Consider the following 21,881-nt stretch of genomic DNA (forward strand, 5'->3'; position numbering starts at 1 on the left):
TTCTACTGGCTGCCACATTATCCTATAACATATCTAACTTACATTTTGGAGAAAAAAAATAAAGGATAGAACCTCCTGCTTTCTAATGCCTCAATTGATAGAATGGTTTGAAAAAATATAGTCTTTGGACCCAAGTCTCAAGAGAAAATGTGCACAGTCTAAGCAATTCACAGTGCACATTCCGCTCCCTGCCCCCAAATACAAGCATTCCTTCAAAAACTGTATCAATGCATTTTTGTGAGATATGTCCACTGGGCTTATGACCTCAAAGGTTTGAAACAACATAAGTAAATGGAATACTGAATGAGCAGCATGGATGCATCAGAATGAAATGTATTAGAGAAATATATAGTATCTCTACCATTGTGATGTTTTTTCAAGTCCCTTCCCAGTACCTAGATGGTACCTTCCAGATGTTAGGCCAGAATATAAAGGAAACACTCCTTTTGGGATTATCTTATCAAGTATTGAATCATCATAGTAAATCCTGCCTTTAACCTTTAGTTGCCAAGTTCCATTTCACAGGATTCACTCTAATCCCCAAAGCTTCCTGACCAGCTTCCTTCCTGAGAGGCCCACACAGTGTTGCTCTTGGATACATGTGAAGTCACAGTTAGCTTCCAGAGAGATCCGTGTCACTTGTTCTTAGGTGGAGTGGGATAAAGCTTTCCCTAAAGCACCAAGGATTTGTATGACCTTTTTCTTTGTTTTCACTTCAGTGTTGAGAAATTCTGGCCCCAATTGTCACATCAGACGTGATCCTGAAATATCCTTTGTGAGAACAGTTTCATCATTTTAAACCAAATCTGCCCTCAGTTCAGTTCAGGTCAGGAAAATCCCAGGCCTGTTTGTAAGGACAGAGTGTATCCCTTTAGGAATAAAAGAAAAAAACAGCATTTCCGTGTTTGCTGCTATTTGCACACAACTGCTTTTCTTTCTTTCTTTCTTTCTTTCTTTCTTTCTTTCTTTCTTTCTTATTCTTGAGAGAGAAAGAGACAGAGCATGAGCGGGGGAGGAGCAGAGCAAAAGAGAGACACAGAATCCAAAGCAGGCTCCAGGCTGTCAGCACAGAGCCCAACACAGGGCTCCAACCCATGAACCGCGAGATCATGACCTGAGCCGAAGATGGACGCTCAACCGATTGAGCCACCCAGGCGCCCCACAACTTCTTTTCAACAGCATCAAACAGTCCTGCGATTTCAAGCGTCAGTAGAGCAATCATGACTAGGGCTTCCTGACTTGACTGTAAGTTCAAAGTAGAAACATACAAAAAAAAAAAAAAAGTGGAAACATACTCACAGGAGGCCCTGGATCGCCTGGATCCCCTTTCTCACACTCACAAATCTTGTGTTCACACTGAGTCAAGAATGAAATCCAATATTAACACATAATGAAATGCAGCATTTCAAATCTTATTCCCTTGAAGAAATTTTACCAAGCAAATTTATGGAGTTTTTGCTCTCCCTTTTCAAGTCTTCTACGCTAACTCAGATCTGGTTAAGAGCCAGCTAATAAAGTATTACTAAACATTGCCATGGTTAGATAAATTAGACCTCCCACCAAAAATATATGTATAACATCTAGTTTCCAGTTAAAAGGGAAAATAAACATTTTCAGTGGATTTTTGGAATTTCTTCCTTTTCTATACAGTACATCAAAGCTCAATAACATACAAATATCAAATATTCCTTTAGTCAAAAAGGAAAACATGTGGCATACCATATTTTATCAATTCTAGGATGTACATTTCTCCTTATTTTAACATGTCTGAAATCAGAATGAGTCTTATTTGAATCAGGCCTGATCATAATGAAGGTGTTATTTTCTGCACATGTTCTTCAAAACTTACAGAATGAAATGGAAGAAAACTCCAGAGACACTACTGGAGCACACTCAAGAAATGCTGCATCACCAGTGTTTTTGATGGCGTACAGGCTGATATTGGGGGGAGGTGGGAGGAAGGGCATCAATGACTCAGAGACAAAAAGCCATGCAGAGGATTTAGACTCTGAATGCGAAGAACTTTTAGAAATAACCAATTTAGTTTGCTTCTACTTTCCCTTATACGTATGTACAAAAGTGATATAGGATTTAAAACTCTATGTCTAAATAAATCTAAAGGGACTCTTACCATAAGTATAAAATCAAGAATTGTAATTTATAAGAAGTTACTATATCACAGCTTAATTGGCAGGGTCCTTTCCTATCTCAGTGGTACACAAAACAATGGTGTCTCTGACCATTCGATGAAACATGGTGTTCTGCAGGGTCTGGTTGGCTCCTATTGTCCGTACATTTCCTGATGTTTAATAAGCAGTTTATCAAACAAAATTCGCATGTTCCAAACTCTGTGTTAAGAAACACATATGCAGTATAGAAGTCCTCAGCAACATTGTGGTCTTCGATTGTGCTAAGCACTATCCAAACAATATTAGCCAGCTTCCTTTGCCACTTGGTATGGTTGCCACCAGCAAGAAGGAGAATGAACTTAAAGTCAATCCCTGGGCAGCAGCAGGAGACTCTGAGTGGTGTCTCTGGGCTAGGAATCTTGGCTAACAAACCTCCCAAAGTGAAGGATCCCCACGAGTAGCTGGTGTCAGAGACATGCTTAGAATAAAGGAAGTGTTACCAAAACAAGCAAAAACTATGCCATTTAGTGTGTGTGGGGGGGCACCTGGCTGGTTCAGTTGGTGGAATGTGTGACTCTTGATCTCAGAGTTGGGAGTCCAAGCCCTGCATTGGGTATAGAGATTACCTAAAAATAAAATCTTTTAAAAAAATTATGCATTTTGGCTACCACTGATTTCTAAAGTTACTCTCTAAAATCATATTAAATATTTCTTACTTTTTCTAAATTTTCCAATCTGCAGTAGATAGAGCAGCATAAGAGAAATCAGATGGCTGCCTCAAAATTGGCTCATTTTAGAAAGAATTAAGCATTTTTGTTTAGACACTCTTTATCTTCTAATGTGAATTACAATGCTGATTTGATTATGCAAACTTTTAGAGTTAATTCATAGTAATCAAAGCATGTGGTGCTTACCTTCTTTTCAAATAAGATATCCTAGGAGGGAAAAAAGAATAAAACATTAACTCGCTTCATGGTTCTGCTTCCAGCTTCTTATTAGTCTTAATTATTCTCTATGGGATATGCAATTTTCAAGAAGAATAGCAATTCAGTCTTTTTAACCTTATAAAAGCAGTAGAGCCTCCCAGCCAACCTCCCAAGGAGCATTCTGAGCCATATCACAAGAGACAGGAAGGGCACTAACATTAAAAATTACTCTTTTTTGAGGAACTTTATCTTGTTACATCCTATGTTCTAGCTTTTGTTTTCTTAATCAGCTCTCTAATCTCCATAATTCGGCTACAAGCTTGATCAGTCATAATAAAGACTTTTCACTTTTACTTATAAAGACTTAGCCAGAATACATAATTGTATGTTTTCTCTACTTTTATTTTTCCATCCCTATACATACATGCATTTTTTCAAACATTAAAACATTAAGTTTAGCGTGATAATTTCATGAAATACCAACAAGCCTTTCAAGTCAATCAGGTCCAGACTCTCATTTTGCCTCAAGGAAACTTGAGTCTGCTGTGCTGTCACTTGCCCAATGTCATACACTTGGGTGGAGCTACCTAAACAAGTTCAAGTGGTACTTTATACTTACCCACACAGTAATGAATTAGCCAGAATATTTTTCAAAATTCCTTTAAATTCACAATTTTAGAGAAATTCACAATCTAGTCTTTGTCTAACATCTTGACCTACTTCCGCTGAATGAGGTACTATCTGACGAGGGCACTAAGGCCACGTCCGAAGCCAAACATGGGAAAGAAATGAACCAATGCTTACAGATGAGAGAATTGTTTTCATAATGTAGAAATGATGTGTCAGATTGATGCCTTACAACTGGACCTGAAGGGTTAATTTCATATGATAAAATAGAAAATGGAAATAAAAAGCCCTAGAATATTTGTTGCAAGATATTAAAAATGAAGTGGGCACCTGGGTGGCTCAGTTGGTTAAGTGTCCAACTCTTGCTTCTGGCTCAGGTCATGATCTCATGGTTCGTGAATTTGAGCCCTAGATCAGGCTCTGCACTGTCAGTGGGATTCTCCCTCTCCCTCTCTCTCTGCCTCTTCCCAGCTCACATTCTTTCTCTCTCTCTCTCTCTCTCTCAAAATAAATAAATAAACTTAAAAATAAAATGATAAGAAATGAAGAATATAATGAGGAAGTTAAAGTTAAGTCAGAGCTGTACCTTTATGGAGGACCCCACATCCCTTTAGTTTTATTTTTACTTTACCTTTATTTCCATACAAACTAATAATACAGAGCGAAGATGTAGCAAAATGCTTTAAGCAGTTCTAGGGATCTAATAGGAGGACAAAATTAGGCTGAGAATTAAGCATCGTCTGGAGTTTTTACCCTGTGTCCACCATGAACTAGCTGTGTGGCTTTGGACAAGACACATAATCCTTCCAGGTCATTTTCCAAAAATACAAAAAATAAGAAATTTTGACCATGGGGTCTCAGGAGCTGTAAAACTCTGGCCACACACCCTATTTACAAAACTCAGAGTCTCACCAATGGCCTTTTGTCCCTTCCTTCCCCCTCACTCTCCACCCTCCTGATTTAAAATAGCCAGCCAGTATAAATTCAGGCTGAAAGCAGATGAACTGCTTGTATCTTTATGAACTAACAGGTCATGTGGAGAAATGGGAATTCAGATATACTGACAGTCTTGGTGTAATTTCCCCTCTCCAGAACATTTGGCTGTGCCTAGAAAACTGAAGATGTGCATACTTTATTTCTAGGTTGCCCAGGATGAGTCCTTGTTTCCACCTGTTACTCTGACATCCCTTCCAGACATATCTTAGAGAAATTCTTGAAGTACTTGTATATTTCAGCATTCATTATTTTCAGTAGTGAAAATTTGGAAATAATGAAAATATCCATCAGTATTAGAATGGGTCAATAACTGAAATATTATTCAGCAGTTAAAGTGAATCCATTGGGGCTACATAATTCAACATAGAAAATTTCCCAAGGACAGGGAGTGATAAAGCAAGCTGCAGAGGGATTTATAGAATGTGATCCAAATTATGAAAATATTTTGAACACATGTCAGAAGTTTAGCTTTCCTGGGAAGGAGAGAGGGAAAGGAATTTGAAAATAGTTCAAGATATAATAAACAAGTAATAATTCAAGTCAAATTGTAATGTTTGAAAGCAACTACTGAAATAAAGAAAAATGCAAAGTTCTGTCACCTTACAACCTTTTTATAATAAGCAACACCCTTCTATTATCTAGCATCAGTTTTTAAGCTCATGAATTTAGCTGCCACTATGCCTGATGTATAATTTTACACTTTTTTCAGCTCTTCCTTTGAGAATTTAATTTCTGCTGTGCCATGTTAACTCTTTAAAAATATGTGCCATGAGGCTTAAAACCATAACAACATAACTAACTAATTTTGGAACTCATTTGATTTTGTGTTTGCTGGAATTTGTATTTCTATGGAAACAAAAGTAGACCAAAGACTACACAATAGATAAGACTGTTTCAAACAAAGAACAAAGCTCTATCCCTAAGGGCACTTATAGTCTATAAGCCCCAGTGACAGAAAACAGCACACAGCAAGCAGCGTGGGAAGGAGATCCCAGACTGGGTGGGGAGGTGGGAAACAAGACAGTTTCTGGAAATAGGTGGGTTTTCTGGATAATTTTCAAGAAGAATGCAAAGGACCAGCTCATTGATGGAATGCTCCTCTATATGTCAAAGTTTATGAGGAAAAAGTCATAAGGACTACTGTGGGCAATAAGACAAAGGAAGCAGTGAGGAGGGACATTTGAAAGAGTGGACAAAAGGGCCCATGTGGACAGAGCTGGACACCTTGGGAAGTAGTGAGTGCCTTCACTTAGCAGAGAGGCAGGTTATGTGGCATACAGCTGGGAGAACGTGGTCAAAGCCATAGGAAGGGCACGTTCAGTTAAGATGAGGGTGCCTGGGTGGCTCAGTCGGTTGAAAGTCCAACTTTGGCTCAGGTCATGATCTCACAGTTAGTGGGTTCGAGCTCTGCGTTGGGCTTTGTGCTGACAGCTCAGAGCCTGGAGTCTGCTTCAGATTCTGTGGTTCACTCTCTCTCTCTGCTCCTCCCCCGCTCATGCTCTGTGTTTCTTTCTCTCAAGAATAAATAAACATTAAAAAAATTAAAAAAAAGATCTATGCGGTTGCTCTAGTTTAAATGGAAGGGATAAATGGAGAAAAGCCCTCCCTGGAGCAAAAGAAGGTGCATTTTATTAATGGAGGCAGAGTTCTATGATGGCATATATGTGGAAGGAAAAGACTAGAATGGAACTGCCAATTTTGTGAATGAGTATGAGGTCAATGCTCTGAGAAGGGGACAGAGGACATGTGAGGAAGGTGGCAAAGGTATTGGCACGGTAGCAGATGGGATCAGAACAAAGAACTTAATAGGCGAGGATTACAAACTCTGTGACAAAAAAATATCTACAGCTTAATATAATGGTAAAATAGCCACCATAACATCTTTTCTGAAAGACCAACTATATGTATGGGATATTGGGTTGGAATTGTTTCCTTGGTTTCAATACTGTTATGTAAATCATAATAAAATAATATTAAAACATTTTACATATCCTCTTCAATGTGGAATCATCAGGTATCTCTTGGGTCATTCAGAGTTGAAATGTATTCATGGGGTTCTTACATGATACTTTCTACTAGAGGTACCAGGGAGTTGGTAATGATTCCTTGATTTGTCTTGCTTCCTGCAAAATCTGTTCATTGTGGGTACCCATGTCCATTAAATTCAACTGAAGCTACTCCTCAGTAAAAAGAAATAAACTGCTGATATAAAAAACAACCCAGTCGATTTCCAGAATTGTCATGCTGGGTATAAAAACCTTGACAGAAAAAGAGTACATACTGCATAAGCTTGTTTATATAAAAGCCTAGAAAATGTACACTAAACTCGAGTGACAAAAATCAGATCAGGAGCTAAGAGGCAAGGGAAGGATATTGTGCAAAGAGGCATGAGGAAATTTGGGCGTGGCAGAATGTTCTGTATCTTAACTGTGTTGGTGGTTTCGTGAATGTGTACATCTATCAAAACTCATAGAATTCTGTACTTTAAGTAGATGCAATTTTTTACTTAAATTATACCTAATTAACTTCTTTTAGAAAGTCAACTACATAATCATTTCAAAATGAAAAGCTTAAAAATTCAACAACAAAAAAAATGTAATGGAAATAGATTAGATGAGGAATTTTTCCAATGGCCTGATCAAGAGTCAAGTTCTGCCTCCCACATAGTGGCAATTGGAAACGTTGAAACTTAGCATATTGTTCTTTGAGGGCCTAATAAGTACTTTGGTTGCTGGAAGTGTTTGGAAAGCAGCATCTCCTGAGAAGTGGCTTGTTCATAGAGCTTCCATCTGAACAAACAAGCTGAAATCACAGGATGCTAAGCAAGAGCAGGGTCATTGGGACACTTGATCATTTTCTGGTTTCCCCCAAAAATGGACAAATAGTCCTATGTCAAGTCTACTGCGAAGATCCTGTGTTCTGAGTTGGGCAGGAGCTCTCAGCCAAGACAATGTGTCTAGAAGGAGTATGAACCTCCTGAGCCTACACAACTGGCCAAAGAGATGCCTCCCCTGCAACTTCTATAGTCAGCAACTGGCAACTCATTATCTAAATTCAAGTGTTCTCTCCAGCACATGCTAGAATCTTCTATTTTGGGTTCAGTGGTAAGGACTGTTTACATTATGGCACAGACAGACCTAGGCAGTTAGCCAGGTACCCCTGCACATTTCCCTTTCATGCAAAAAAGATGCTCGGGGTAAGCACTCCCCCTAACTCCCCTGGGGACTGAAATCACCATCTCCAACCTGGGCTGAGCTCTCCCTATCTACCCCCAATGCCCAAGGAAAAGAGACCAGAAACAATAGCAGCTTTGGAGGAGGGATGTTGCTTAACTGTTTCAAGGCAGTTCTGATTGAGAAAATCTTAAAACACAGTTTCTATTTTCCCCCTTCAAGATAACTTCATAGGGTTAACTGTGAAGACCTCAGGGCCTTTGCATGGCATTACATTTTCAACTATAAAATGAGGATAATATAGTACCTACATCATAATATTGTTGCAAAATAAAATAAATAAAATAATGAATAAAATAAAAGATGTAAGTAAAGTACTCAGAACAATGGCTAAGACAGAGAGCACTCAAGACATGATAACTATTATTTAGATAAAATAGTTAATGTCTCATGCTGAAAACAACAGTTATAAGAATAACTTACAAGTTATTATCTTAAAGTTAATATTTAAGAGAATTAACTTACAGAATAGTTATATAAATATAACAGAAAATATAAAAATATAAATATAATATAAAAATAAAATATAAATAGAATTTAAGTTATTAACTTATAAGAATAATGTTAGGAAAAAGATTGGGAGAAGGGACAAAAGGGCAAAACAATCTCTGAAACAAGGCTGAGATTTTTTGCAACCTATAGAAAACAGCTATATGAAATGCCTAGTATAAGGGACACATGTGCCTTGCCCTCTTCTCAAGAAATCAAAGAAAATCAGTATTTGTAGGAAAATCGATTTTCAACACTTAACAAATCAACCACTTTTTCTCTAGGAGTTTTTTCTTGAGAAATACTCTGAAGAGGGATTTTATTTTGATTGCTTTGCCTTGTGTTTTCCCAAGCAGAAAGGAAAGGATCTCACACACAGCTGAGCAATCAGCAAAGAAAAGCATCGACATAGCTAATCAGACCAATCAAATGGCACTCATTGATATGTGGGAGAAACTGTTGGGTGACTGAAGGTTGCAGGTGATTTTACATTGGGTGGGCTTGTGAACACCTAAGAAACAAGGGCATAATGAAAAAATTAGAAGTCTATGAACTTTGCTTGAGTAGCATAATATTGCTGTAGGTGACATATTGAGTCAAAACGTTTCTGCAGATGTTAAATGGGGAAAAAACCCAACTTAGTACAAATACTGCAGACCACAAGTTGACCACAAATTGAATATAAGTCAGCAGTGTTCGTGATCCCAGGATGTATAAACAGGAGACTGAAGTGTATAACTGGAAAGTAATTCTTCCCAAATTCTCAGCATTGGCTAGCAATAAAGTTAGGAATGCAATTCCAGAGCAGGAACTCTGGTACTTTCCCAGTTTATCTGGTGTAAACTATCAAGGAAGTGGAGAGACTTCGGAAAGATTCTCTTAGCTATTTCCAAGGTGGATTCTTTTTCCTTTATCTTTCTGACCCAGTATCTATCCTCACAGAATTTATAATTAAGGTATCAATATTATGGTTGGAAATATATATATAAGACCCACTCCTCAAGTACCTACCAGGCGATCTTGAATTTTATCTTCAAGTGTGGGATCACTCAACAGTAGAATGGGCTCGCCGGATGATTCCCCAGATATCAAACGAAGTTTGGCTTCATTGACGACAGTGGAAAGTCCAATGGTGATAAACAATATTCCTGCAGTTCTGGCGTCTTCAGAAATACTCTTGACATCTGGATTCTTTGGATGGTCAATGCCATCAGTCATCAGCAAAGCCACTTTCACACCATCTTTACGCCCTTCTCTCTTAAGCAAACTAGTGGCATTGGAGATTGCATAATAGGAGAAGGTGCCTTGCCCAATGAAATTCATAGATTTGACCCTCTGTTTAAAAGTCTGCAGATCCTTCCAAGAAGAAAAAGGTGGATCAATTTGGACAGAGGTGCTAAACTGAAGTGCTGCCAGTTTGATATCATATTTCAAGGAGCGAACCGGGGTCAGTTGGAAAACCTTGTCACTCAAGCTAGCCACAAAATCTTTCTGTTTATCAAAGAGAACAATTTTAGAACTTTCAGAGCTGTCCACAATGAAGACCACATCTATGAAGCAAGTAGAGTCTGAAATAGAACAAACAGGTTAGGCAAAATATTTGTTCCTAATCAGGAAACCACTTTGCCTAAGGAAAGCCCTGAGGTGGTGGGATATGTGTTGTTTTGGAGAGGAGAGGGGAGTGCAAAAGAGAGGTGCCTTGGAGATGGGGCTTAAGTTGTGAAGAACTACATCTCTTTCCTAATCTAGAAATTCTTTGCCTCTTAAAATCATGCAAATGAAAAGCAAACAAATAAAATGCCATGTATATCGAGCATCTCCTCAAAGTAAAAGCTGCTTAGAAATCCAGCAAATATTGGGCAAAGCTGTCTAGACGTAAACAACACTCTGCCTAAATCTCAGGTTCTATGTCACATTCATGAGGCTTCATCTTGTTTGGATAGTTGGTTTGGGGATTTTTTTTTTTTTTTAGCTTTTTTGAAATCCAGGGAGAAAACAACTATACACATCACTTTAGCAATAAGGGGGAATCTTAAAAACAGAGAACTTGAGCTTGAATTCTAGCTCTGCATCTTACTAGTTCATTTGTCTATGGCCTGAGATATGCCATTTAATCTCTCTGGGACGCCATTTCTTTATGAGAGTGGCACTTTTTGTCATTACTATTTTATAAAGCTACTGTGAGGCTCAAATGAGATAATGAATGTACAAGGGCTCTAAAACATCTAAAGTTTTTATAAGTATCCTTTGTATGTATACAAGGTATATTATTATCACAACATAATTATATTAAAATAGAATATTACATATGGTTTTATGTATGTATGGTTTGATATTTATATCAAGTGTTATTCAGAAAAAATATTCAGGCTAAAACTAATCATTAAAAATTTTTTTTTTTTTTTTACCCTGGAAGTTATTTTTCTTTGCAAGTAAATTGGACTTTGATCCTTTCTTTCTTTGTCCACGTATTGTTTGACTCATAAAAGCTGGCAAAAGCAGGAGATAGAAGACAAAATGTCTGTTCCACATCATGGCAGGTGGTGAAAGGTCATCTGTCTTGTAGCACCTTTAATAGAAAAATCAGTTATAAATACTTTGGTAAAATAAAATGTTTGCTATTTTTTAATTTCAAGCCAGCAGAATTGAAAACCAGCATGTGACAAGAGAAAAGGGTTTTCATTCATATTTCCAGAAAAACATCTACACTGAGATTTTAGAAGATTTTAATTGAAATAAATCATGGCACCACAAGCCAACACTTATTACTGAATATTTCTATATAGTCAAAGAATTACAGCCAAGTAATCTGAATTTCCCATTTTATTATGAGAAGCAGAGAGTGGGAAAAGCCATTTGAGAACACTTCAGTCCCACTCTGTATGATGACCATGGTTCAAGCATAGGGTCTGTTTTGACATTTCCACATTCTTCAAGGTGATATCAGATTGCTACATGGCTGTTTCATTATAACTAATTCCTGATGATCTCAATATTTTCACAGGGTTGTAGAGAACCACCATCATTCCAGTCTTAATAATACATGCACAACTTTAGTGACTTCAAAAGGCTAGTCAAAAATGAAATTGCCCTTGTATTCCCATAGAATATCATTTCTCTTTTATGCTCTTGCTTGGAAACTTCATCTACAATAGAGTTCCAAGCTGGACTACAGCTGCATATCCAATGAATCAAATGAGTATGAGAACAAAAATAGCAGATTTGCTCAGCAACATTGTTCTTCCAGCAAAGAACTGATGGGCAGAAATAAGACTTGATATCAGAACACACTTCCTCTGAACATTCCTGTGAAACTATTTTTCTGGGTGAATTAACAATGAAAACTCTAATCCTATATTAAATCTTCAGCCATCTTCATCCCTCAATATGCCCAGCTATCCGCTGGATGACTTTTAAACCCACAGGCTTCCCTGGCAAGAGAAGACTCACATGTGGCTAGCTCAGTATACTGGAGAAGGAACAAAAAGGCTTTTTTGAAACAATGTTCTGCATGGTTTGGAAATGCTCTCCTTCTTAAACTATACTGACTTCAGAAGTTCTGGAAAAGGAAATCACATTTTCCTTCACTTTGCCTTCAGGGAATGGGAACCAGGAAATCATGAGCATGATTTTTCCAGGCTCAAATAGGGGGTGGAAATATATGCAAAGGTAGTGAGGAATGGAATGGATCACTGACTTCTTTCATATATGCCAGATAGAGAAACCCAAAAAGGAATCAAAGCTGTTGGGTTGAGGATGAACCAATGGATGGCTCCATGCCATAATCTGCTCCTCAAGTAATATCGCCTAGCAGGAAGTTTGTTAAGCTGACTCTGTATCAGTCTGGCCAAGCTTCTCTTTGGCAAGTGCATCAAGTGCAATTGGCCAGATGTCAACAGTTTTCAGATCAGGTATGTTAAGATGTGAAGACAGCTGAATGTTTAAAAAAGAAGAAGAACAAGAAGTTTCCTGAGGAAATAAAACACATAAAGGACATCCTTCCCTCAAGTAATCCCTTGTTAACCAAAGAGAAGAATGCAGAAGGAAGTACAACTTTAACTGAAGACTAACGTAAAAATAAGGCTGTGTGGCAAAACACAGCTGCTATTGCATTTTCAGGGGGGCAGGCCAGGGGGATAACATCACGTCCCTGTTGTGACATATGACCTTTCCCTTTCGTTGAGCCCATTATTATAAGAAGCGTCTCAGAAGTTATAGGAATAAGAGACTGAGGATTTAATTTCATTGAAAATAAGAGGATTTTACAAGCTACACAATCAATACAACTCTTCAAAAAAATCTAAAGAAGATGATTCCCATGCAGGACCCTGAGGAGAAAACCACTTTCTTCTCATTTGTTGGCCTCATTTTGGGCTTTGGAAATGCTGTCTTTAAATAAAGACTTGTCTTCCCTAAAACTAAGCACTTACTCATACAGTTGTGTGTGTGTGTTTACTTGTTTGTTTGTTTGTTTGTTTTTGTTTTTGTTTTGGGGGGGGTGGTCATATAACCATGAACTCACACCGGAAGCTTTTTCTATACAATGGTCACCGTCACAACGTCTTCACTACGTCTCCACTAGCAACAACGTCTTCACTACTTCACAACGTCTTCACTAGCAACAATCACAATCTCGTATTTTATTACTATTTCCTCTGTTATTTTTTATCCAGCTCTCCCAAAGCAGTCTTGCTATTCCTCTCTCTTTACTGGTATTAGCCTGAGGATACCCTTATACGTTTGGTTTCTAGTTCCACAGCCTTTCTGAAATCTCTTTCTTTTTTATTAGTTTGGCATAGTAAGAGACACTCATTTCTAATCATTTTTGCCATGTTTTATTTTGCCTCAGTTTTCAATAATTCTTACCTTTTGCTCATTTAGACATCATATACAAGCAAAATAGGTTTTAGGGGGAAAATGCCATTAAATAAAAGTTAAATAAAAGAAATTTATAAATTCAGATAAAAGAGTAAAAGATACAAATAAATAAAAGTTAAATAAAAGAAATTAAGAAAGAAAGAAGAAAGGAAGAAAGGAAGAAAGAAAGAAATGAAAGAAATAAAAGAAATAAAAACCTCTGTGTTTACTATAAGTGGCATTCTATAAATGCAGAGACAAAGATTATCTTTAACCAAATGCTATATATTTGCCTTTTTTGCCTAAAATTTATTTTGGGTAAATATCAGCATCAATAAATCCAAGAGACTTTATATTTTATGATGTTTTAAAACTAAAATTCTTTCAGCAGAGTTTACCAATTGTACTCACAGTTTTTGCATAGCATTTATTTCACATAAAGATAAAATTATCAAATGAGCACTTTATTCGGATTACCAAACTAACCAAGGTATAAAACATTCTGTAATTAATACTGAGTTATAAAAATATGTTCCAAATTAAGAAAAAGAGATCCCAAAAGATATTAACATCATTGCAATGCTATGTAGTAGCCTATGAATTAAAAATCAATTTTCAAATAATTTTGACATAAATTTTAAATGTCTACATTTTAACAATTATTTATATTTTTCTAATAATTAATTTCAAGTAATGGCAGAGGATAGAAAATTTTTCTATCAGCTATTATTTTCAGCTTTCTTCACATAATAAGTATGCACACCTTTCAGTCTTCCACAGTGCCTAGGTGGTCTTCTCTGATTTCAAGTGATTAAAATAAAACAGTTATGTCTTACCTTATAAAGTTTGTCAAACTGGAATTAAAGACTGATTAAGCAAATGCCAACAGCAAGGACCATTGTTGGGGATGGAGTTAGCTATTTGATATTCTGTTCTGTGGAAATAAAAATTATCTTTGCTTTTGGAACCTTTGCAATCTTTTATTTGTGTTTATTAGCCTAAGTTAAAGCAAGAGTGGTCAGGCATTTGGCCAGGGTGCAAGATCTGGGTGGGATCAGTAAGTAATTTAAAGGAACAGTGTCCTCTTGGAACAAGTCTATGTTCTCCAAACTGTTATAAAAATAACTTGAGCAGATTTTCTACATTTTCGGCATTTATTGACAGTCTGCCTTTGTGTCTCATACCATATCCTCCTTCTATTTCTACATTTCTTTGCCTGGGGTGTGCTCTTCGTGATACTAGTTCCTAACTGCTCTATGAGGGAGTGTAAATGACAACAGACTTAGATGCAAAACTGGTTTTTCAAGAGAGGCAATGGGTTGAAATTATTGAAGCTGAATGAAGAGTATAGAGAAGTTCCTTATTCTAGCCTTTCTATGTCTGTGATTTTTGAAATTTTTCATACTACCGTTGGTATAATATACAGTGAAAGAGTGATCTGAATTTAGTTCTGGTTTTGTCTCTAATCTGGGGACCTCAGTTTCCCATTTATGAAATGAGGGAGTGAATTTAATTATTTATCAAGATCCTTCCAAAGTATAACACAAGAGCTAGGTTTACAGTGGTCATATTCTGAGCTCTCTGTTCCAGAAAGGTAGTCACTGAAGTGGCTCCGTTCTCTTTTTTCCTGTTTTCTACCTTCTGGTTACAACCCATATTAAGATGTTTATCGGTGCAAAACATACTGCCACGAAGCCCCTTGACTCCTAGACAAGTAACAGACAGGCTTCTCAAGGAACTGTCTCACAGAGAGTAGCAAGATGATCAGAGATAGCAACACAAATCTTCACGTTATAATTATTTAAAAGTAGCCTTCTTAGGAAAGCATTTTGACATTTACAGATACACTTATTGTAACATAATAGCTTCTACTTCATGAACATTTTACCAGGTGTGAGGCACTGCGCTAAATGCTTCATTCACATTATGGCATTTAGCCCTCCCAAAGCATCACCACCGACGGTACAGTAAGTGTTGTAAGAATTCATTTTGCAGATGAGGATGTTGAGGCAGAGAAGAGTGTGGTAAGACTTTCTCACTGTCATACTAATGCTAGAGGATGCCAGAACAGGATCTTAACTCAGATGTATCTGAACCCTGAGCCTCACTTACAACAACTAACGCATTATTAAATTACGTGTCTGGGTAAACGTTCATGTTTTCATGGTTTCTGCACCACAAAGCAGTTTTTGAGGAACCGAGGAAATTTTGTGAGGCTTTGGTAATAGAAAAACAGTGGGTAACTGTGCAGAAGTACAAATGGAATTTCCCAGGAAGCAACCATGTATATACCTTAAATAACCTGTGGATGTTTGCCACACTTATCACTTTTGTGAGATGAGAATCGTGGGACAAGGAAGTGGCTTTTTTTCAGGTCAACTCCTTTTTTTCTGGGGTAAAGTACCAACTTGCGTAATAATAATAATACCTCTAAGAAGCAACCAGGCAACTCCTGGAGGGGAGAAATGGACTAAAGCCCTCCTGCTTCGGAACTGTTCTGACTGAAGTTGGTGACAGGTTGGAGTCCTGCCTGCTCATCGTTTTCCTTTCATCCCCCAAGGTCAAATAAGGTAACCCACACCCAGGGTTTGCCACCTTTCATTCCCAGGTGTGGCAATCAGCACTACATTGGTTGATTGGGTAGATGACTCTGAAGAAAATCTTCTGTCCATTTACATGAAAAGGCTAGTTACATAAGGCAATTGGTTTTACGTATGGAGAAACAAAATGTCGTGGGTGAAGAACGCATTCTTAATCCTAATGGGTGGTCTTCAATTAGTGTGCAATTGGACATACACAGTCCAAATAAGGGAACATGGAGAATGATGATGACTAGAAAAGACAACTTGGAGTCCATGACCTTCTGACAGTTGTTCTGTAGCAAAGACCTTTTATTTTTTAATTTTCATTATGCTTTTATTATTGCTTATAGGGGCGCTACCTCCTTTATACCCCCACTAGACAACATCTACCTTAATATCTCTAATTTTTCCATTACAGTGCACAGTGCTGGCTGTAGCAAAGTCTTCATAGAAGAAAGAAGCACACTATTTTTACTATTATTACTGTAATGGCCTAGAATAAGCACTCAAGAAATATTTATTGAGTGATTACTCAAACTAATTTTTTCGTATTTATCAATCACTTGAGAACTGTGATACAATAGCTTGTTCTCTTCCAGAAATTTACTAGACAAGGAATCTTTTTGCATCTTTTTCAAAAATGTTTAATACTCTACCACAGTAGAATCTATGTTGGCTTTATTTGTTTTGGTACCAGTGCCGAGATGTCCGTTTCAGTAATGATGGTATTTGGGGTCCTAGAAACATTTAAAAGGAATCAAAGTCTGGGATGACTTGTGTATATTGGAAGGTTTTATCTGCTTGAGGTTACAGAAATAATGAAAAGGCTAAGTAACATATCAGATCAAACTTGTATTGAAGTTATACATCTGGACCAAGACCAAGCTATAGCATAATGTGTCACAATCTTCTCCCAATTTCCCTGACCTTTCACAGTGCTGATCTAGAATAGAAAAGAACATTATCAACTGAGAATGGAGAAGCCAAAGACTTTTTTGCCCAATTTGGAGTTATCTGTAATTATCTGAGGTCCCCTTCTATTATTTTTCCGTATAAAATCTTGAGATAGTAGAGTTGGGTTTTTTTGGTTTTTGTTGTTGTTGTTGTTGTTGTTGTTTTGGGGTTTTTTTTTGTTTGTTTCTTTTTGCCCCAAAGCTCTGGAGTTTCTGGGATTCACCATCTTTCTTGGCTCTAAGGGTATGACTTGAACATTCTCTCATGTCATTCATCCGTAAATTAGAGGGACACCAAAATGGATTTGGTTCTGTTTATCAACTAAGGAAAGGATTAAAAATATTCAAAGACAACAAGGAAGTGAAAATTATCATTGGTAATAAAACATAGGCAATGTGTCATTGCTTCAGTATGGAGCAGTGTGACTACAGCGCACCTCCCCTCACCAAATGCTGATTGAGTTGACTCTTCTGCATTCTCTTTACTCACGGTTTGTATTGTTTGTTCCCTGATATATCTGGATTGTTTGTCATTTGGTCTTCAGCTTGAGTAATCGTGTCACAAATGTAACACACAGTGCCCTAGACCACCGTGACAGCATAAATTCCCACTGTCCCAATTTCAATTGCTAAAATCTTTCTTTAAAATTTTCCTTCAATATTTATATTTCCTCTTTGCATTTATTCTTTACTACGATCAAATTAATTCATGCCAAAAAACCAGAGTGCTCTCTGGAAAAATTTAAAATTTTCCTGTCTGATAAATGTCTCAAAGTGCTTAGGTCTTGTGGTACCATAGGTTTGAATGTTAAGGTTTTTTTTATTTTTGTTTGTTTTTTCAAAATTATTCCCTTCAGTTAGTGGATAGGGCAGTATTAACTTTTTCATGCAGAGTCCACTAAAAAAGAAAGATCAGATCTATTTAAGCCTTGCCCAAACTCTTGTTTTAATGGAGAAAATATTTTCTATTTTTCGTTTAGTTGATTTTACTTTCAGGTATTAGAAAATATTATACTAGGATGCCTGGGTGGCTTAGTCAGGTAAGTGTCTGACTTCGACTCAGGTCATGATCTCGTGGTTCATGAGTTCAAGCCCTGCGTCAGGCTCTGTGCTGACAGCTCAGAGCCTGGAACCTGCTTTGGATTCTGTCTCTCTCGCTCTCTCTCGCTCTCTCAAAAATAAATAAACATTAAAAATTTTTTTAACGTTGTACTGTATTGGGGTGAATTATTTAATTTCCCACTAGATGGTATTGGAGCTTTTCTTGTATGAGGGGCAAAAAAGAGCATCAAATATCAGAACTGAAAGGAAACTTAGACACAACTTCTATTTGATTTTTCCATTTCACAGATGATAAACTAGAGGTAGGTGTTGTGACCCACCCAAAGGTCCTAGCATGAGTCGGTGAGGGAATAGAGTTTAGATCTTTGTGTGGTAGCTGGCCATCTTTCTTTAATCCTGGAGCCCTCAGGATTGCTTGGCCTTTGTACCGTCCAGGTTTGTGCCACAGCAGGAGAAAAAGGATGCTGGTCTATGGCCAACAATATATGTTTGAAAAATATGGATTTGCTTTAGGGGCCAATGGCTCAGGACAAATTACCATGAGCTAAATTCCTGCATGTAATGAGTCTCACATCTCACTATGTATGCCTGGACTATCAAAGGCAATGAACACCAGTCCTTGAAGAACTGTCTCCTCTGGGTTTGGGTAGGTTCGCCTGAGAAGCTGGGGATTATTACAAAGATTTCAGTGACCAACTGTGCATATTATTGATACCTAATCAAAATACATCCAGAAATATAAGAAGACATCATCATCTGTATGTGTAAGTTTCAGAAACTCAACACCCATCTGGATGTTGTGGTCAGTCCTTTTGTGATTTAATAAGAATATCCCCCAAAAGGAAGTTTGTAAAATAATTCAAATTTCTGGAACTAAAATGCTTTAAGAACATTAAGTAACATTATGCCACATTATACCAACCCATGACAACTCTGGTTTACAGAACATTGTCCCTATTTGAAGTAATAGAGTCAACTGTTTGCATTACATCTAAATTATGTAGTTTCTCCTATATAGTTTCTGTCCTTTTAAATTCTGCAATAAGAATAGATTATTCATGGACAAAGTTTACAGCAAAAGAGACCTGAGGTGAGTTAATATTTTTACTATTTTAGGATATGAAAAATATTTTAATAAAATAACACTCTACACAAGTATAAGGTGTATATTATAGTCATTATTTATTATTTATATCCAGAACTATAGACTCTGAAATTACACATGTAAATTTTTTTAGGGAGAAAGCTTTTTTACTTAAAAAATTTAGAAGCCAGTACACTAAGTGTCAGGACTTAAATAATGAAGCGCTTTAAGTGTAAGGATTCTTTGATTTGAAGGTGTTCAGAGCAGATGGGCCAATGTGGAAAACAGATCACCAAGATTTGGGGATTTAGTGAGGCTTGAGAGGAATTTGCAGGGAGGGGAAAACTTAGTAACCAGAGAAGTGAGAAGAGAGTCTTTTGAGTAGATGAAGCACCATGATGAGCAATGGTAGGGAGATGGGGTTCCGCCCAGCAGGCCAAGGGATTGCTGTGGAAATTGGCAGCACACGTGTGTTCCTGGAGCAGCACAATTTCCAAGAACTGGCTACAGAGTGGGGACAAGCAGTCTGGAGAGCAGAAGCCAAGAAGGTGTTCCTGGCAAGTTGTCTAGCTGAGTGCTGCAAGTGTCAGCCCTGTTGAACCACCCTGGGAGGTTAGTACTATTTTATCATTCTCATTTTACAGATGGGGAAATTGAGGGACAAAGGCATCTTGCAACTAGCTCAAGATCACATATGCAATTTCTAGAGTCCAGAATTAAAAACCAGGTGTGAGAGTCCACACAGAAAATCACAATGCAATGCTTCCTCCTACTTCCACAATGTGGCCTCTTTTCTCCCTCTCCTTGTGCAGTTTGGTCTCTCAGACCTCAGGTCGATTTCTTGGCTGTTCAGAATAATTTGATAATTATCCATCTGTGTTCCAGGGATCAGGAAATCATAGGGTCCCCCTACTACTCTGCCATCTTAACTTCTCTCTTTATATAATTTTTAATGTAATTTTTACTTAATTATATATTTTCCATTATGTTAATTGACCAAATTCGGAAATGCCAAATACACAAATTAGAACTGACCCTGGGTCTTGAGGGACTATTGATTGAAAAAAGATATTTGGGCACCACCTTGTGGGGCTTTGTGGAAAGACACAGTGTGAGAGTCCGCTTGCCTACTATCATCAACAGATTAAAATTCTTAATTGCTTACGATGCTGAATGGGTAGAATGTAAATTGCTTTCTATAAAATTTTCTGGGTAAGGAAATAAGAGAGTAAGTCAAAGAGATGGCAAAATTACTTTTATGTATGAATCAAGAAACTAACATCTGATGAAATTCCAAACGTATTTATTTAACAAACATTAACTCACATACAGTTCCTAGTATATGTGAGGCATTGGGTAAAAAATAAATAAGACCTAGTCACTTCAGGTCAGTGAAAGAGATAAGGAAGTAAAAGGCAGTGGCAAATTTTACCAAAAAAATATTTTTTAAGTAATCGAAAGACAAATGCTAGTTAATGATACCATGTTGATGTGTTTGGAAGCAAAATACACTGTTACCCACAACTTAGTCTGAAATGCATCAGATAAAAAGAAGATGGATAAAGCCATGTGTATATGGATAGATATATGATGGAGCAAATATGTCCGTTATTGATCACATGTTAATCATGGAATCTATGATGGTGGGTAGTGAGTTTACTGTGTAATTCTGTCAACTTTTCTGTATGTTTGAAAATTTTCATTAAAAAATATTTAGTGAAAAAAAACAGGTAATGACAATACAGTACGATAATATCTATAAAAGAGACCTGAGAAGAAGGCACCCGGTCCACACTGTGACACAGAAGTTGGAAGTCCAGGGAGCAGAAGATAAATAGACATTTCTCTGGTGCCATGTTAAAGGGTTTAGACTTTATCTTGAAAGCAACAAGGAGCCACTGAATAGTTTTAAGCAGAGGAGAGACATGATCACATTTTCATTTTAGGAAAATCACTCTACTGGCTATGTGAAGAATTAATTGGAGGGAAGCAAACCTGGAGACTGAGAGACCTATAAGGAAACTTAGCAAAATACCAATGAAAGATAAGACTCTCAAATACCAGCAGCAGAGATGGAAAGAAGTGAACAATTCTGAGAAATACTTAGGAAACAGAACCAAAGAGCTTACTACCTAATTGGCTTAGGAAAGGAAAGGAAATGAAAAAGCACAGCATCCAGTAGTTTGCTGAAGAGGATTTAGCAACTGGCTCTCTGAAAAAAAGTGTGTATACATATGTACACAAGTTTATGTAAGCTTATTATAAATGTTACTGATATAAGGAGTATATAGTGTATTTATAGGTGTTATTTACAAATAATAACAAGATATACAAATTTCTGCATTATGAATTCCATATAGCAAATTGATTCTCATAGAATGCTTTCATTTATTTTTGCCAAATTCTTGTATCCTTAGTCAACCTCTGGTTGCAATTGATGCCTGACTATAGTTCTAACAGGGATGTTGACTGATATTTCCATTTTCTTTAGCAAATATTCCCCTTCTTTCATTTTTCTATGGTACTTATGTTAGTGTATAACTGTTGGTATCTCTTTCTCCCACTATTCACACCTCCCATAGGAGAAGGAGTTAGATTTATCCTGAATGATGGGCACGATAGTCTAACACACATTCGTCCAAGTTTCCTGTATCAACATCCATCATCACAATATAATGTTCTAATAGCCTGAGCATTTGCCTAATTTATACACCATGTGTGAATGCTTCTAATGATACATAGTCCATTCCTTTTACAGTATTACACATGTAATATAGAGGATCATACCCCATACTAGAAAAGTGTATTTTTCTCAAGACTTTTACTGCCCGACAACTGTCAGAATAACCACAATGCAAATGGCCCTTCTAGAGTCATGTAATGCATAACCTGCAGAACTATAGGTTTCAGCCCTGTGTAACAACACACTTTTCATGCAATTAA

At 37.1% G+C, this 21,881-nt stretch overlaps 1 protein-coding gene across 1 annotated transcript in view; it reads right to left on the reverse strand.

Moving 5' to 3' along the window:
- COL28A1 (collagen type XXVIII alpha 1 chain) overlaps window positions 1-14,180 on the reverse strand; it is a 176,179-nt gene extending 161,999 nt beyond the window's left edge. Inside the window, exons 1-5 of the mRNA XM_047850690.1 lie at window positions 14,094-14,180; window positions 10,809-10,969; window positions 9,412-9,968; window positions 3,044-3,064; window positions 1,300-1,356 (exon numbers count right to left, since the gene is read on the reverse strand). Coding sequence (XP_047706646.1) covers window positions 1,300-1,356; window positions 3,044-3,064; window positions 9,412-9,968; window positions 10,809-10,935 — 762 coding nt within the window. The 5' untranslated portion in view covers window positions 10,936-10,969; window positions 14,094-14,180. The remainder of the gene's footprint in view (window positions 1-1,299; window positions 1,357-3,043; window positions 3,065-9,411; window positions 9,969-10,808; window positions 10,970-14,093) is intronic.
- Window positions 14,181-21,881: the final 7,701 nt, after the last annotated feature.

This window comes from Prionailurus viverrinus, chromosome A2 (genome assembly GCF_022837055.1).
Source record: "Prionailurus viverrinus isolate Anna chromosome A2, UM_Priviv_1.0, whole genome shotgun sequence".
NCBI classification, from domain to species: Eukaryota; Metazoa; Chordata; class Mammalia; order Carnivora; family Felidae; genus Prionailurus; species Prionailurus viverrinus.